This window comes from Aotus nancymaae, unplaced genomic scaffold (assembly GCF_030222135.1).
Source record: "Aotus nancymaae isolate 86718 unplaced genomic scaffold, 86718_ANA_hifiasm-v0.15.2.pri h1tg000003l, whole genome shotgun sequence".
NCBI lineage: Eukaryota > Metazoa > Chordata > Mammalia > Primates > Aotidae > Aotus > Aotus nancymaae.
Genome location: NW_026988414.1, coordinates 64,970,763 through 64,989,411, shown reverse-complemented (window position 1 = coordinate 64,989,411; position 18,649 = coordinate 64,970,763). Strand labels below are relative to the sequence as shown.

At 43.2% G+C, this 18,649-nt stretch overlaps 1 protein-coding gene across 2 annotated transcripts in view; it reads right to left on the bottom strand.

Moving 5' to 3' along the window:
* Positions 1 to 18,649, bottom strand: part of GLDC (glycine decarboxylase) — a 110,468-nt gene that overhangs the window by 53,677 nt on the left and 38,142 nt on the right. For both annotated transcript variants that reach the window (XM_064381851.1, XM_064381855.1), the window contains 4 exons: positions 16,916 to 16,993; positions 15,518 to 15,665; positions 14,966 to 15,162; positions 12,862 to 12,958 (listed from right to left, as the gene is read on the bottom strand). In XM_064381851.1, coding sequence (XP_064237921.1) covers positions 12,862 to 12,958; positions 14,966 to 15,162; positions 15,518 to 15,665; positions 16,916 to 16,993 — 520 coding nt within the window. The remainder of the gene's footprint in view (positions 1 to 12,861; positions 12,959 to 14,965; positions 15,163 to 15,517; positions 15,666 to 16,915; positions 16,994 to 18,649) is intronic.

Sequence of the window (18,649 nt, the reverse complement as noted above, 5' to 3'; positions counted from 1 at the left end):
GGCTTCATCCATGCAACAAAAGCATGTCACCCTTAAGGGCAAAGATCAGACTACCATCAGACATTAAGAAGCAATATCAGTGAAGCAATAAAGACCTCAGGGAGAAAAAGTGAGATCTGAGAATTTTACACTCAACTGGGCAGTTCTTCAAGAATAAAAAGGAACAAGCAATGTTCACAATGTTCAAACATCCAAGGGCTTCAGGAATAAAATTCTCCTAAAACCATAAATAAAACAATAGAGGCTGAACTTCTGCCAACGATGGTTGAATGTAGAATTTGTGGCAAAGGACTGGCCAAAATGGAAATGTGCAACTCAGCTGGGAGCAAGGTGGTGCACAACTGTAGTCCCAGTGACTCCAGAAGCTGAGATGGATCACTTGAATTAAGGCTTTAAGGTTACAGTCACCTGTGATTGCATCACTGGATGGACTCCAGCCCAGTTGACAATGCAAAACCCTATCTCTGCAAAATACAGTTGAATGGAAGATTGCTGATTAGGAGAAGCTCAGGATTGCAGCTCCCAGCAAAAGTGTGGAGGGTGACTGGATACTGCATTTCCAGGCAGATTTTTATTGCCCACAGACCAGGAGATTCCCAGGCGGAGGAGCCCCACAGGTCACCAGCCCAGCCATTTTGGCCGGCACGACTGTTTGCCTGGCATGGCTGTTTTTGCCAGCACCCCGGTGCGGCAGTTCTCCATACAAAATACACGGGTCTGGGTGCCATTTTAGCTGATGAATGGGAGACACAGAGTCGCCCATTCATCTGATTAAAAAGGGGACTGAAACAGGGAGCCAGGCCAGGAGATACCCGGGCAAAAAAGTGCCATGAATCACAGCACAGCTGTTTCAGCTGGCACAGTGGGTCGCCGCATGGGAAATCACACAGATCCCGGTGCCTTTTCAACAGGCGGCTGGAACACCTGGGAGACAGAGTCGACCATTCAACTTAAAAAAAAAAAAAAAGGGGGGCTCTGAGGCAGGGAGCCAGGTGATCAGGCTCGGCTGGTCCCACCCCCACAAAAAAACAGCAATCGGAAATGCTCTGGATTGAGAGTTTCACAGTAAGCACAGCGGAACCCAGGATGGTCCGGCTCTGCGGGGGAGGAGCGTCCACCATTACCGAGGCAGTCCACCACTACGGAGGTAGTCTGCCATTGCTGAGGCAGCCTGCCATTGCCAAGGCAGCCCGCCATTGCCGAGGCAGCCCGCCATTACAGAGAGAGTCAGCCATTATAGAGGTGGGCCGCCATTGCTGAGACAGTTCTAACTACACCCGTATAAACAGGACTGCAGGGAAGTTCATAGGGCCGCTGGGCAGAGCCCACAGCAGCTCAGCAAATCCTCTGTAGGCAGACAGTGACTAGGCTGCCTCCTCGCTGGGCAGGACAGCCCTGAAAAAAACCAGCAGCACATAAGAAACTCATAAATAAAGCCCTAACTCCCTGGGACAGAGCACCTGGGGGAAAAAAAAGGGGGGGCGTTTATGAGTTCTGCTGCAGCAGACTTAAACTTACCTGCCCAGCAGCTCTGAATGAACAATGGAGCTCACAGCTCAGCACTTGAGCTCCTATAAAGGACAGACTGTCTCCTCAAGCAGCTCCCTGACCCCTGTATATCCAAAGAGTCACCTCATAAAGGAGAGCTCAGACTGACATCTGGCGGGTATCCTTCTGGGACAAAGATAGCAGAAGAAGAAACTGGCAGCAACCCTTACTGTTCTGCAGCCACTGCAGGTGATCCCCAGGCAAGCAGAGCCTGCAGTGAACCTCAGCAGTCCTACACAGAGGGGCCAGACTGTTAGAAGGAAAACTAAGAAACAGAAAGAAATAACTTCATCATCAACAAATGGACGTCCACTCAGAGACCCAATCTGAAAGTCAACAACTACAAAGACGACAGGTGGACAAATCCACAAAGATGGAAAGAAACCAGTGCAAAAAGGATGAAAACACCCAAAACCAGAACGCCTCTCCGCCTACAAGGGATCACAACTCCTCGCCAGCAAGGGAACAAGGCTGGATGGAGAATGAGTATGATGAATTGACAGAATCAGGCTTCAGAAGGTGGGTAATAAGAAACTTCTGTGAGCTAAAAGAACATGTTGTAACCCAATGCAAAGAAACTAAGAACCTCGAAAAAAGATTTGACGAAATGCTAATGAGAATAAACAACTCAGAGAGGAATATAATGGAATTGATGGAGCTGAAAAACACAACATGAGAACTTTGTGAATCATACACAAGTTTCAACAGCCGAATTGACCAAGCAGAAGAAAGGATATCAGAGGTCGAAGATCAACTCAGTGAAATAAAATGAGAAGGCAAGATTAGAGAAAAAGAGGGTAAAAAGGAATGAACAAAGTCTCCAAGAAATATGGGATTATGTGAAAAGACCTAATCTACGTTTGATAGGTGTACCTGAATGTGATGGAGAGAATGAATCCAAGCTGGAAAATACTCTTCAGGATATTATCCAGGAAAACTTCCCCAACCTAGCAAGGCAGGCCAATATTCAAGTCCAGGAAATACAGAGAACACCACAAAGATATTCCTCAAGAAGAGCAACCACAAGGCACATAATCGTCAGACTCACCAGGGTTGAAATGAAGGAGAAAATGCTAAGGGCAGCCAGAGAGGAAGGTCGGGTTACCCACAAAGGGAAGCCCATCAGACTCACAGCAGATCTCTCAGCAGAAACCCTACACGCCAGAAGACAGTGGGGGCCGATATTCAACATCCTTAACGAAAAGAACTTTCAACCCAGAATTTCATATCCAGCCAAACACGGCTTCATAAGTGAAGGAAAAATAAAATCCTTTGCAAACAAGCAAGTACTCAGAGATTTCATCACCACCAGGCCTGCTTTACAAGAGTTCCTGAAAAAGGCACTAAACATAGAAAGGAACAACCAGTACCAGCCACTCCAAAAACATACCAAATGGTAAAGAGCATCAACACAATGAAGAAACTGCATCAACTAATGGGCAAAACAGCCAGCTAGCATCAAAATGGCAGGATCAAACTCACACATAACAATATTAACCCTAAATGTAAATGGACTAAAGGCCCCAACCAGAAGACACAGACTAGCAAATTGGATAAACAGCCAAAACGCAACAGTGTGCTGTATCCAGGAAACCCATCTCACATGCAAGGATATATAAAGGCTCAAAATAAAGGGATAGAGGAAGATTTACCAAGCAAATGGAGAGCAAAAAAAAGCAGGAGTTGCGATTCTCATCTCTGATAAAATAGACTTTAAACCAACAAAGATCAAAAGAGACAAAGAAGGACATTACATAGTGGTAAAAGGATCAATGCAACAAGAAGAGCTAACGATCCTAAATATATACACACCAAATACAGGAGCACCCAGATACATAAAGCAAGTTCTTAACGACCTACAAAGAGACTTAGACTCCCACACAATAATAGTGGGAGACTTTAACACTCCACTGTCAATATTGATCAATGAGACAAAAAATTAACAAGGATATCCAGGACTTGAACTCAGACCTGGAACAAGCAAACCTAACAGACATTTATAGAACTCTCCACCCCAAATCCACAGAATATACATTCTTCTCAGCACCACATCACACCTACTCTAAAATTGACCACATAATTGGAAGTAAATCACTCCTCAGCAAATGCAAAAGAACGGAAATCATAACAGTCTCGCAGACCACAGTGCAATCAAGTTAGAACTCAGAATTCAGAAACTAACTCAGAACCGCACAGCTTCATGGAAACTGAACAACTGGCTCTTGAATGTCAGCTGGATAAACAATGAAATGAAGGCAGAAATAAAGATGTTCTTTGAAACCAACGAGAACGAAGAGACAACATACCAGAATCTCTGGGATACATTTAAAGCAGTGTCTAGAGGAAAATATATAGCAATAAATGCCCACATGAGAAGCAAGGAAAGATCTAAAATTGACACCCTATCATCAAAATTGAAAGAGCTAGAGGAGCAAGATCAAAAAAACTCAAAACCTAGCAGAAGACAAGAAATAACTAAGATCAGAGCAGAACTGAAGGAGATAGAGGCACAAAAAACTCTTCAAAAAAATCAATAAATCCAGGAGCTGGTTTTTTGAAAAGATCAACAAAATAGACCACTAGCCAGATTAATAAAAAAGAAAAGAGAGAATAATCAAATAGATGCAATAAAAAACGATAAAGGGGATATCACCACAGATTCCACAGAAATACAAACCATCATCAGAGATTATTACAAACAACTCTATGCACATAAACTAGGAAACCTGGAAGAAATGGATAAATTCCTGGACACTTGCATCCTCCCAAGCCTAAACCAGGAAGAAGTCGAAACCCTGAATAGACCAATAACAAGGTCCAAAGTTGAGGCAGCAATTAAGAGCCTACCACCCAAAAAAAGCACAGGTCCAGATGTGTTCACAGCCAAATGCTACCAGACATACAAACAGAAGCTGGTACCACTCTTTCTCAAACTATTCCAAACAATCCAAAAAGAGGGAATCCTTCCCAAATCATTTTATGAGACCAACATCATCCTGATACTAAAACCCGGCAGAGACTCAGCAAGAAAAGAACACTTCAGGCCAATATCCATGATGAACATAGATGCAAAAATCTTCAATAAAATACTGGCAAACCAACTGCAACAGCACATCAAAAAGCTTATCCACCATGATCAAGTAGGCTTCATCCTGGGGATGCAAGATTGGTTGAATATACACAAGTCTATAAACGTAATTCACCATATAAACAGAACCAAAGACAAAAACCACATGATTATCTCAATTGATGCAGAGAAGGCCTTTGACAAAATTCAACAGCCCTTTATGCTAAAAACCCTCAATAAACTAGGTATCGACGGAACGTATCTCAAAATAATAAGAGCTATTTACGACAAACCCACAGCCAATATCATACTGAATGGGCAAAAGCTGGAAGCATTCCCTTTGAAATATGGCACTAGACAAGGATGCCCTCTCTCACCACTCCTATTCAATATAGTATTGGAAGTTCTAGCCAGAGCAATCAGGCAAGAAAAAGAAATAAAGGTTATTCAAATAGGAAAGGAGGAAGTCAAATTGTTTCTATTTGCAGACGACATGATCGTATATCTAGAAGACCCCATCGTCTCAGCCCAAAATCTCCTGAAACTGATAAGCAACTTCAGCAAAGTCTCAGGATACAAAATCAATGTGCAAAAATCACAAGCATTCCTATACACCAATAACAGACTTAAAGAGAGCCAAATCAAGAACGAACTGCCATTCACAATTGCTACAAAGAGAATAAAATACCTAGGAATACAACTAATGAGGAATGTAAAGGACCTCTTCAAGGAGAACTACAAACCACTGCTCAACGAAATAAGAGAGGACACAAACAGATGGAGAAACATTCCATGTTCATGGTTAGGAAGAATCAATATTGTGAAAATGGCCATACTGCCCAAAGTAATTTACAGATTCAACGCTATCCCCAACAAGCTACCAATGACCTTCTTCACAGAACTGGAAAAAACCACCTTAAACTTCATATGGAACCAAAAGAGAGCCTGCATAGCCAAGTCCATTCTAGGCAAAAAGAACAAAGCAAGAGGCATCACACTACCGGACTTCAAACTATACTACAAGGCCACAGTAATCAAAACAGCATGGTACTGGTACCAAAACAGAGATATAGACCAATGGAACAGAACAGAGGCCTCGGAGGCAACACAACACATCTACAACCATCCGATCTTTGACAAACCTGACAAAAACAAGCAATGGGGAAAGGAGTCCCTGTTTAATAAATGGTATTGGGAAAACTGGCTAGCCATGTGCAGAAAGCAGAAACTCGACGCCTTCCTGACACCTTACACTAAAATTAACTCCAGATGGATTAAAGACTTAAACATAAGACCTAACACCATAAAAACCCTAGAAGAAAACCTAGGCAAAACCATTCAGGACATAGGCACAGGCAAGGACTTCATGACCAAAACACCAAAAGCACTGGCAACAAAAGCGAAAATAGACAAATGGGACCTAATTAAACTCCAGAGCTTCTGCATGGCGAAAGAAACAGTTATTAGAGTGAATCGGCAACCAACAGAATGGGAAAAAAATTTTGCAGCCTACCCATCTGACAAAGGGCTGATATCCAGAATTTATGAAGAACTAAAACAGATTTACAAGAAAAAAATAAACAAGCCCATTCAAAAGTGGGCAAAGGCACTTTGGGAGGCCGAGGTGGGTGGATCACGAGGTCAAGAGATCGAGACCATCCTGGTCAACATGGTGAAACTCTGTCTCTACTAAAAATTCAAAAAATTAGCTGGGCATGGTGGCGCGTGCCTGTAATTCCAGCTACTCAGGAGGCTGAGGCAGGAGAATTGCCTGAACCCAGGAGGCGGAGGTTGCGGTGAGCCAAGATCGCGCCATTGCACTCCAGCCTGGGTAACAAGAGCGAAACTCTGTCTCAAATAAAAAAAAATAAAAATAAAAATAAAAAATGCTCATCATCACTGGTCATTAGAGAAACGCAAATCAAAACTACATTGAGATACCATCTCATGCCAGTTAGAATGGCGGTCATTAAAAAATCTGGAGACAACAGATGCTGGAGAGGATGTGGAGAAATAGGAACACTTTTACACTATTGGTGGGAGCGTAAATTAGTTCAACCATTGTGGAAGACAGTGTGGCGATTCCTCAAGGACCTAGAAATAGAAATGCCATTTGACCCAGCAATCCCATTACTGGGTATATACCCAAAGGATTATAAATCCTTCTATTATAAGGACACATGCACACGAATGTTCATTGCAGCACTGTTCACTATAGCAAAGACCTGGAACCAATCCAAATGCCCATCGATGATAGACTGAACAGGGAAAATGTGGCACATATACACCATGGAATATTATGCAGCCATCAAAAACGATGAGTTCGTGTCCTTTGTAGGGACATGGATGAACCGGGAAACCATCATTCTCAGCAAACTGACACAAGAACAGAAAATCAAACACCGCATGTTCTCACTCATAGGTGGGTGTTGAACAATGAGAACACATGGACACAGGGAGGGGAGCATCACACACTGGGGTCTGTCGCGGGGGAAATAGAGGAGGGACAGCGGGGGGTGGGGAGTTGGGGAGAGATAGCATGGGGAGAAATGCCAGATATAGGTGATGGAGAGGAAGGCAGCACATCACACTGCCACGTATGCACCTATGCAACAATCTTGCATGTTCTTCACATGTACCCCAAAACCTAAAATGCAATAAAAAAATAAAAACAGTTGAATGATGTTCCATACTGGGTCCATTTTGTTAGGTACATCTTTTTTCTGCTAGACTACTAGAGTAAATCTCTACAAAGCCAATGCAAAATAAGAAACAGTGTCCAAAGATGCCAGAAGGTGAAGTCAGCAGACAATGAAGTAAATGAAGAGAAAGAGACATCAGAAAACACGGAAATAGACAGTCTTGTACTAAAAGTCTTAGACAAAGTATAAACACTCTTGTGGACCCCTTACCACAATCAGAAATAAATACAGAAACTCCATAGCACTTTACAGCTGTGGAGAAGGCAAGGGAGAGGTAAAGAATGGGTAACACACTGTGCCCAAATGCTCATGACTGTGTAGCTGGGGAACAGAAACACAGGCCTGACATTCACAGAATGCCCCAGAAGCCTCCACCACCACATTGTAGGGATTGGTTCATTTTCCTTTTTAATCCAGAGATGACTCCTTCCACAATCAGGAGACTATATCACATGGCTGAACAACAGATTGATGAGAAGCATTAAACCAGTTTTTAAAACTTCAAAGAGCATTAGAATATCAAAAGAAGAACCAAGAAACTAAAATAGAGACCAATAATAAAAAATTAATAAAATAATAAAAAATGACTAATTCTTTCATAATTCGGACAAACTTAAAAACACAATGGGCTGGTCTCACACCTGTAGTCCCAACACTTTAGAAGGCTCAGGTAAGAGGACTGCTTTAGCCCAGGAGTTCAAGACCAGCAAGGGGAACACAGCAAGACCCTGTCTCTAAAATAATTAAATAATAACAATACAATTAAGGTACTTAAAAGCATCAAAAGCTAATGAATGCTGAAAATCATTAGTTATTGGGGAAATGCAAATCAAAACCACAGTGAGATTATCACTTCACATCCATAGGATGGCTATAACCAAAAGATAGGCAATGACAAGCATTGGCGAAAAAGAAGAAATTAAGACATTCATATGCTGCTGGTAGAAAAGTAAAATAATCAGCCACTTTGGAAAATGTTTGGAAGTTCTTCAAAAAAGTTAAACGTAGAATTATCATATGACCCAGCAATTCTATTGCTAGGAATATATCCAAGAGAACTGAAAACACTACATCCACACAAAAATTTACACAGAAATGTTCAGAGCAGCCTTATTTAAAACACCTCAAATGTTTACTCATTGATGAATGGATAAACAAAATGTGGTATGTCCAAACAATGGGATATTACTCAGCCATGGAAAAGAATTAAGCACACATTCATGCTACAGTATGGATGAACCTTGAAAACCTTTTGCAAAGAAGCTGGGTACAAAAGGTCACATATTGTATGATCCCATTTATTTGAAATATTCAGAATAGGCAAATCCAGGGAGACAGAAAGTATAATAGTAGTTGCCAGGGACTATAGGAAGGGGAGAGGGATGAGGAGTGATTACTTCACAGGAATAGAATTTCTTTTAGGAATAATAAAAATATTCTTTATTTTGTTTTGTTTTTGAGACAGAGTCTTACTCTGTTGTCTGGGCTGGAGTGCAATGGCAATCTCAGCTCACTGCACCCTCCACCTCCCAGGTTCAAGCGATTCTCCTGCCTCAGCCTCCTGAGTAGCTGGGATTACAGGTACCCACCACTACTCCCAGCTAATTTTTTGTACTTTACATAGAGATGGGGTTTCACCATGTCGGCCAGGTTGGTCTTGAACTCCTGACCTTGTGATTTGCCTGCCTTGGCCTCCCAAAGTGCTGAGATTACAGGCATGATAATAAAAATATTATGAAATTAAATACTGGTGATAGTTGCACAACCTTGTAAATACAGTGAAAGCCAGAGCTGAGGCTGGGCGCGGTGGCTCAAGCCTGTAATCCCAGCACTTTGGGAGGCTGAGGCGGGTGGATCACGAGGTCAAGAGATCGAGACCATCCTGGTCAACATGGTGAAACCCCATCTCTACTAATACAAAAAATTAGCTGGGCATGGTGGCACGTGCCTGTAATCCCAGCTACTCAGGAGGCTGAGGCAGGAGAATTGCCTGAACCCAGGAGGCGGAGGTTGCGGTGAGCCGAGATTGCGCCATTGCACTCCAGCCTGGGTAACAAGAGCGAAACTCCGTCTCGGAAAAAAAAAAAAAAAAAAAGAAAGCCAGAGCTGAATACTTTCAATGGGTGAAACTTATGGTGAGTTACATCTCAATAAAAAAAGCTAATAAAGTATAAATTATTCCTTACTACACCTGACTTTAGAAAAGCCAAAAAGGCTGGATGCAGTGGCTCACACCAGTGATCCCAACACTTTGGGCGACTGAGGCAGGAGGATTGCTTAAGGCCTGGAGATTGAGACTAGCCTGGGCAACAAAGTAAGATTAGCATCTCTAGTTTTAAAAATGTTTTACATTAAAAATAAGAAAAGTTGGCCGGGCACAGTGGCTCACGCCTGTAATCCCAATTTGGGAGGCTGAGATGGGCGGATCATGAGGAAAGGAGATCGAGACCATCCTGGCTAACATGGTGAAACCCTGTCTCTACTAAAAATACAAAGATTTAGCATGGCGTGGTGGCACACATCTGTAGTCCCAGCTACTCGGGAGGCTAAGGCAGGAGAATTGCCTGAACCCAGGAGGTGGAGGTTGCGGTGAGCCGAGATCGCGCCATTGCACTGGGTAACAAGAGCGAAACTCCGTCTCAAAAAAAAAAAAAGAATTCATTGGCCAGGCACAGTGATTCATGCCTGTAATCCCAGCACTTTGAGAGGCCAAGGTGGGTGGATCACAAGGTTGAGAGATGGAGACCATCTTGGCCAACATGGTGAAACCCCATCTCTACTAAAAATACAAAAATTAGCTGGGCGTGGTAGTGAGCACCTATAAGCCCAGCTACTCAGGAGGCTGAGGAGGGAGAATCACTTGAACCCAGGAGGCGGAGATTGCAGTGAGCCAAGATTGCGCCATGCACTCCAGCCTGGAGAGAGATCCAGACTCCATCTCAAAAAAAAAAAATTCATTAACATACTTTCAGAGATTAAAAAAAAGTCATGCCCCATCAATGATGCATAACTAAAAGTGGACCCCCACAATGCCAAGCGAGAAGAGCAAGAGTGAGAAGAACGCGGAACAGTTGCTACAACAGAACGCGGGGGTCAAAGACATACAGTGCAAAATGAGCAACTCAAAAGACACCACTCATCTCCTGACAAAACAGGGAGAAGTGCACGCTTACAAAGAGAGTGAAACTGGAGTTATGAGTAATTCTTTTATGCAATCAATTATGAAAAGGCATATATGCAGTGAAATAGACAACGTAGAGTTAGAAGAGCATCAAAATAAGAGGATGAAAATCAGACAAGCTGGAGTATGCCTGTCTCCAGGGCAAACATTTTAACAATTGCTGGAAAAGATACAGACCTTTTCAACACAAGTTGAATAATGAATTATCAGCTATACATGAACTGGAAGAAATTAAGAAACAGGAACATAACTGGTTCACTGCAGACAGCCCACATTTACCTGGAACATGAACCTAGAGGCAGAAAACTGAGGCCCTAAATGGACTTAGGATCAGAGGGAAACCTGGAAAAACATGGGGAGAAATAGCAAGATAGGAGCAGTCAGCTGCACAGAAAGGGAAAACGTAAGCAGAGAATTCAACACATGGAGGGTAAACTACTGAATGTGAGGTCATCCTGTAAAGATCAGCTTGCTGTTCAACAGAGGAAAAGGCTGTGCCCACCGGCTTGCCTTCCTGTGATACTGGAAGAGCTCTTATCTGAAAAGCAGCAGCACCTTCCTGAGGTAAAACATAATACAAAATGACCAACTGAGGAAACGGCTCCAAAGACCAATGGCTGCAGAACCAACTGTAAGAAGATTTTATTGTCCACTGCCTTCCTGGGGAAGCCTTTCAGCAGTGGTTCTAGATGCCAAAGCCCTGAGATGGAAGAACACTACACCTCCCATTGAAGTATCTGTGGTATCTCTGACTCTTCATAGAAGAGATGCAGTTACAATGGCCAGGAACAGTGGCTCATGCCATCACTTGAGCTCAGGAATTTGAGAACAGCCTGAGCAACAAAGCGAGACCTCGTCTCTACAAAAAAGTTTTTGAAAGTTAGCTGGGCATGGCAGAACGTGCCCATAGTCCCAGCTACTTAGAAGGTTGAGGCCGGAGGATAATTTGAGCCCTGGAGGTTGAAGCGGCAGTGAGCTATGCCCATGCCACTACACTGTAGCCTGGGCAACAGAGCAAGAATCTGTCTCAAGAAAAAAAAAAAAAGAGGCCAGGTGTCATGACTGACACCTATAATCCCAGCAGTTTGGAAGGCCCAGGCAGGCCGATCATTTGAGGTCAGGAGTTTGAGACCAGCCTGGCCAACAACATGATGAAAACCTGTCTCTCCTAAAAATACAAAAATTAGCTGGGTGTGGTAGCATGTGCCTGTAATTCCAGCTATTTAGGAGGCTGAGGCACAAGAATCACTTGAACCTGGGAGGCAGAGATTGCAGTGAGCCAAGATTGTGCCACCACACTCCAGCCTGGGTGATGGAGAAACAAGACTCTGTCTCAAAAAAAAAAAAAAAAAAAAAAACAGGAGATGCACTTAGAATGGATCCTATGCTCAGGAGTGGTCCTCCAACTGATCCGAGGGGTTGGCTGAGTTTCACAAACACTTTGACCTAAGCCCTGGAGCAACTCAAGGAGCAGAACCCAGAACCCTGGTCAGAACCCAGGAAGCTCTTCCTGCTTTATCCCAACCTTTTAAAAGAATACCATTTATGACCTCCCAGAAAGAGTGCCTCGGGACCACCACCATCCTCGTGAGCACAGTTATCTCAAAGCCCTCACGGTGACTTCCTCAACCCATTCCTGGAGAGGCTCCATCTCAGCCCTAAGACAGGGTGTCTCAACTGCCACCTGTAACAAATCTGGCCCAAAGCCAAGACCGCTAGAGATCCTGATATCCATCTTTTTATTTACATATATTTTAATTTATGGGTAAAATGAAACTAATAATGTTCTTTTAATATTAAAACACTTATATGAAGAGAATGCATAGGCAAAGGGTGTGCATATAAAGAACACCAGTAAAACACAGTGCATTTTTTTTTAACTTCTTTCGGGGGCAGGAGTAGGGGACAACGTCTCTCTCTGTCACCCAGGCTAGAGTGCTGTGGCATGATCATGGCTCACTGCAGCCTCAACCTCCCAGGTTCTGGTGATCCTCCCACCTGAGTCTCCCTAGTACTTGGGACAACAGGCACATACCACCACTGCTGGCTAATTTATTTTATTTTATTTTTCATAGAGACAGGGTTTTGCCATGTATCCCAGGTGGGTTTCCAACTCCTGGGCTCAAGTAATCTGCCGTCTTGGCCTCTCAAAGTGCTGAGATTACAGACATGAGCCACCACACCCAGCCAACACTGTATTTTGGTTCTCATAAGACAATGAGCCTTTTACACCAATAAGATCTTGCCATTTCTGGTGTGCTCACTGCTCAGGAGGTGGTGAATAAATGAATGAATGAATGAATGAGTAGCTCATTTCTCTCTATCGTAAGGCATTCAGTGGTCAGGTCAGACATGTGATTTACCTGAGCTGTACAGATGTTGCTGGTAGCCTTGTCTCTCCGGATGTGTTGCTCCCTGGTTTGAAGAGCAAGACGATACACTTCTTTCCCAGTGGCATCTCTGGACCAAGAATAAGGCATCCAGTTAGCACAGATAATCACAGCACCATGGGCTGCTATAAATAATAGAATTACTTCTTTCCTTCCCAGCTAGAAGTGAATTCAGCAAATATACTTGAGTGCAAGTTCATAAAGAAACAATTTCTAATCTAAACAGGATGACTGAATTTTTTTTTTTTTTAAACAGTTTCCCTCTTTCACCCAGGCTGGAGTGCACTGGCAGGATCTCGGCTCACTGCAATCTTCGCCTCAGAAAAAAAAAATCCACAAATTTTTAAAAAACAATATAGCATAACAACTACTTACATAGCCTTAGGTGTTATAAGATGGTTTAAAGTATACAGGGGCCAGGCGTGGTGGCTCACACCTGTAATCCCAGCATTTTTGGAGACTTGGATGGGCAAATCACTTGAGCCCCAAGACCAGCCTGAGCAATATGGTAAAACCTTGTTTTTACAAAAAAAATTTAAAAAATTAGCTGGATGCAGTGGTGCACACCTGAAGTCCCAGCTACTTGGCAGGCTGAGGTGGGAGGATTGCTTGAGCCTGGGTGGTGGAAGTGCAGTGAACTGAGATGGCGCCATTGCACTCCAGCCTGGTGACAAAGCGACATCCTTTCTTAAAAAGGATGTGCACAGGTTATATGCAAATACTACACTGTTTTATTTAAGGGACTTGCGCATCCATGGATTTGGGCATCCATGGAGAAAGGGGTCCTGGAACCAATCCTCTACAGATATGGGACAACTACGCTGGAAATACAAAGCGACCTTACGGCTATTTAAAAAAAAGAAGAAGTAATAGTCTTACCATTTGTCTCAAAATTTTTCCCTCCCTAATACAAAAAATTTGAATAAACCCAACATTCAGCAGTCTTCAACTTTATTTCATCAGCCTCTTGGGCCATTTTTCAGGAAAATAAGTTCATTATAAAAATCAGCCAATAGGCCGGGCGTAGTGGCTCACGCCTGTAATCCCAGCACTTTGGGACAATGAGGCGGGTGGATCACGAGGTCAGAAGATCAAGACCATCCTGGCCAACAGAGTGAAACCCCATCTCTACTAAAAATACAAAAATTAGCTGAGCATGATGGCAAGGTGCCTGTAGTCCCAGCTACTTAGGAGGCTGAGGCAGGAGAATTGCTTAAACCCGGGAGATGGAGGCTGCAGTGAGCAGCCACTGCACTCCAGCCTGGGTGACAAAGCAAAACTCCGTTTAAAAAAAAAAAAAAAAAAAATCAGCCAACGATAATTAATATACTAAACTTTTTGAAAGCCATCTGGTATAATTTTTAAAATATAATTTTTTAAAAACTTGATATTATCATCACATCATTCACTAATTCAGGCTACTCATTCATGTTAATAGCCCAGCTTTTATCAAAGTTCAAAGAGATAAAGCTAAATTTCCCTAGTAATAATCCTGGCATGTGTCTAGGCCCCCCCTTCCTTTTCTCCTTTTTTTTTTTAAGGAACAAAGACTACTACTGAACATCTGTTTTTAATCTGAGAGATTTCACCAATGAGAAGCAATCAGGAAAGCACATTTGGAAATTACTCAAATGGCCATGTGGCGGAAGCCTCTAGGAAGGAACGCAGAGGGCACTAAGCATGTGGTTTATAGACGTTTTTTGCATTTGTGCTTACAGACCCATGTGGCATAATTCTTTTAAGAAAGGAACTGTCTAGATACAAAACATGCCTAAAATACTTAGTCTTTCAAGGCTTCCATCAACCTAAGCAAATGTGTTATATGTTATATGACTTCAATATAACTACGTTGTAAATTATACACAAAATTTTTCAAAAAGTTTACAGATTTATGGTGTTTGAGAAGTACTAGCTCATACCCCAAACAGAATTGTTCTTCTGAATCTACGTTGTACATTTCCTTAACTGACTCAACATGGCCCGACTGAATTCAGAGAGAAATCAACATTCGTGATCAGGAGAAGGAATCGGGGAAATCATAATCACAATAAAAGGAGAGAAACATGAGCCCCTTTACCTTGTTACCCCCACCATTCTTCCAGGCATCATTCTCACCAAGCTTTCTCTGACAGCAAAAAAGGCTGCGTGGGGTCCCCCATAGCCCAGTGGCACTCCAAATCTCTGTGAGCTGCCCAGAGCTATGTCTACCCCAAATTCTCCAGGTGGCCTCAAGATGCACAGAGCTAAAAGGTCAGTAGCACAGCAGGCCAGGCTCTAGAAAGGAAATGAGAGAAAAGGAATAAGGTTGCTACCTTTCCCTGAGATTAGTGGGAGAGTAGCAAATTACCTTAACTACAGGAAGACTGGCAGAGTGTATTCATATCCTGTGAACTCCATTTGCTCATCTACTTATTCAGTAAATATGCAGTGAGTGCCCACCATGTGCCAGGAATCAGTGAACAGAACAAATTTGCAGCAAGGAGGCAGGAAGGAGAGTCTTACCATGTGATAATGGTAAAGAAATTAAAGCACATGAAAAGACAGAGAGAGAGAGACAGAGACAGAGACAGACAGACAAACACAAGTTGGGATACACCTCCATAGACCCCCACAAGAAAGGTATGCCTACCCCACTCTGATGAGCTCTCTCCACAAGTTCTGTAAAGTCTTCCACCTTCCCCTCCGTGTCTGGGTACTGGAACAACACTCCGCTGACATCTTTTCCACTGAAGTCCATTTCATGGGGTAACTTCAGCTCAATGAGGACTCCAGTATATCTGGGAAGACAGACAACAAAAAACATTCATGGTTTTGGATTACAAAGGGAAATTAATTAACTAACACTTCTTTTTCAGTAAGACAGCTTTCATTTTCTGTGCCCTCCAATGGCGTCCCACCCCTGCCCCCATCCCATCCCACACCAGGCCCCTCAGTGGTAACTGCGTTACAGCAACTCTAGCACATCCAACTGCTCTGCTTCTGTTCCCCCCTTCTATCCTATGATTCCCCTTTGCCCTTTCCTGTCACAATCTGCTCCTGAGAGAGGATCGGGAACATCGCTTCCTAGGGCTAATGAGCCAATACCTGTAACAACAGATCCAACACCTCTTTCACGAGGGATCACTCTTCAGTGAAAGGAAAACCAACAGTAAGACGAGGAGGAAGAACTTCCTTAGATTCCTGAAACTATCTAATGCCAATTATATGTCAGAAATCCCCCTCTGAAGGGACAGTGGAATGGGTAGGTGGAAGAATGCTCAACTTTTACAAAGGAGAAACCAAATATCTACAAATGGTGGTCGTTTCCAGGTTTGTTTTACCTGATTACAGCACTAAAGAGGAGCACTACACTTTAAACTACATCGCATCTCACCTAGGGACTGTGGGCATCCTCTGTAAACTACATTTGCAAGGAATACACACAAAATCCTAACGGTTGTATCTGAATCCCATTTTTCTCTCTGTTTTTCAAACATTCCAAAACCTGACTTGATGAAAACAATTTTTTTTTTTTTTTTTTGAGACAGAGCCTCACTCTTTTGCCCAGGCTGGAGTGCAGTGGCACCCTCTTGGCTCAGTGCAACCTCCAACTCCCTGGTTCAAGCGATTCTCCTGCCTCAGCCTTCCGAGTAGCTGAGATTACAGGCACATGCCACCACACCCAGCTAATTTTTGTATTTTTAGAACAGATGGGGGTTTCACCAAGTTGGCCAGGACAGTCTCAATCTCCTAACCTTGTGATCCACCTGCCTCGGTCTCCCAAAGTGCTGGGATTACAGGTGTAAGCCACCGCTGTATAAAGCAGTGGAAACTGTGTATTTCCCCGCTCAATTCTAACACAGTTTACTTACCAGAGATCCCTGGAAGAAAGTGAGAGGGAAGGCAAAACTCAGCAACCCCAATTTAAACAGCAAAAAAGCCTGTTTCAGATTTACCTCCAATGAGTTTGGAAGTGAGAAAGACAAAGACACAGCAGGAGATGAACACAACATTATCTTGAGTTTAAAATACGAATAAAATTAATTACTTGGCTCGAGTCTGGACAACAGCTATTGTCTGTGGGTGGCAACGGGGGTCAACAAAGAATTTCCTCCTCTTGTTGTGTCTGTTGAAAAGAAAAAGCACATTCTAACATGAACATTAAATAAATCAGACTACCTTCTAAGAATGCAAAGCAAACACGGTACCTAGGGTAAGTGTAAGCACAGTATAAAAAATACTGAGTCATCAGTAACTAATAGCATTTACTGATTAGCATTTCCTCACAGATCCAATTCCCATTCAAACCCCGTTTAGAAAGTCAGTCTCAAGATGGTTCAATTTCTATGTTTATTCAATAACAATTTTTTAAAAATGGTTCCAAATGTTTCAAAATATACCATGAAGAAAAAGAAAATAAAACAAATGAAATGGATTAGATACAAGTGAAAACTGACCAGGTGCAGTGGCTCACGCCTGTAATCCCAGCACTATGAAAGGCCAAGACGGGTGGATCACCTGAGGTTAGGAATTCAAAGCAGCCTGGCCAACATGGCAAAACCCCAGCTCTACTAAAACTACAAAACTTAGCCAGGTGTGGTGGCGCCTGTCTGTAATCCCAGCTACTCGGGAGGCTGAGGAAGAACTGTTTGAACCCAGGAGGCAGAGGTTGCAGTGAGCTGAGATTGCACCACTGCACTGCAGCCTGGGCCACAGAGTGAGATTCTGTCTCGAATAAATACATACATACATATATAAATTAATTAATTAAGTATTTTATTTATTTATTTTTATTTAATTTTTTAGGGGGGACAGGGTCTCACTCTGTCACCTAAGCTGGAGTGCAGTGGCGCAACCACAACTCATTGCAACCTCAACCTCCCAGGCTCAATCGATCCTTCCGCCTCAGCACTCTGCTCCTCCATAGTTGGGACTACAGGCATGTGCCACCATGCCCAGCCAGTTTTTGTATGAAAAAAAAAAAATTGGCTGCTCATGGTGGCTCACACCTGTAATCCTTGCACTTTGGGAGGCTGAGTCAGGTGGATTGCTTGAGCTCAGAAGTTCAAGACCAGCTGGGACTCCATCTCTACAAAAAATAGATGGGCATGGTGACATGGGCCTATAGTCCCAGCTACTTTGGGGGGATGAGGTAGGAGGATCACTTCAACCGGGGAGGTCAAGGCTGCAGTGAGCTGAGATTGTGCACTCCAGCCTGGGTGACAAAAGTCAAACCCTGCCTCAAAAAAATAAATAAGATAAAAAGCAATTTTCTAAAAAAGAGGTAAGATGAAAATTAGTGAAAAGTTGAGGCCAGGCGCAGTGGCTCAAGCCTGTAATCCCAGCACTTTGGGAGGCCAAGGCGGGTGGATCACTAGGTCAAGAGATCGAGACCATCCTGGTCAACATGGTAAAACCCCGTCTCTACTAATACAAAAAATTAGCTGGGCATGGTGGCGCGTGCCTGTAATCCCAGCTACTCAGGAGGCTGAGGCAGGAGAATTGCCTGAACCCGGGAGGCGGAGGTTGCGGTGAGCCGAGATCGCGCCATTGCACTCCAGCCTGGGTAATGAGCAAAACTCCATCTCAAAAAAAAAAAAAAAAAAAAAAGAAAATTAGTGAAAAGTTGAGAATAACAACCAGAGGTAGGTGGACGGCACTCCTTTGTTGCTGTCTGTCCCTGACAAAAGGGACAACCCGAACCCACCCCCAACAGCCATTCAGGAATCAGAAAGGCCTATGGCTGGAATGCACCAGAGGCCCGTAAACCTGCTGAGCAAGC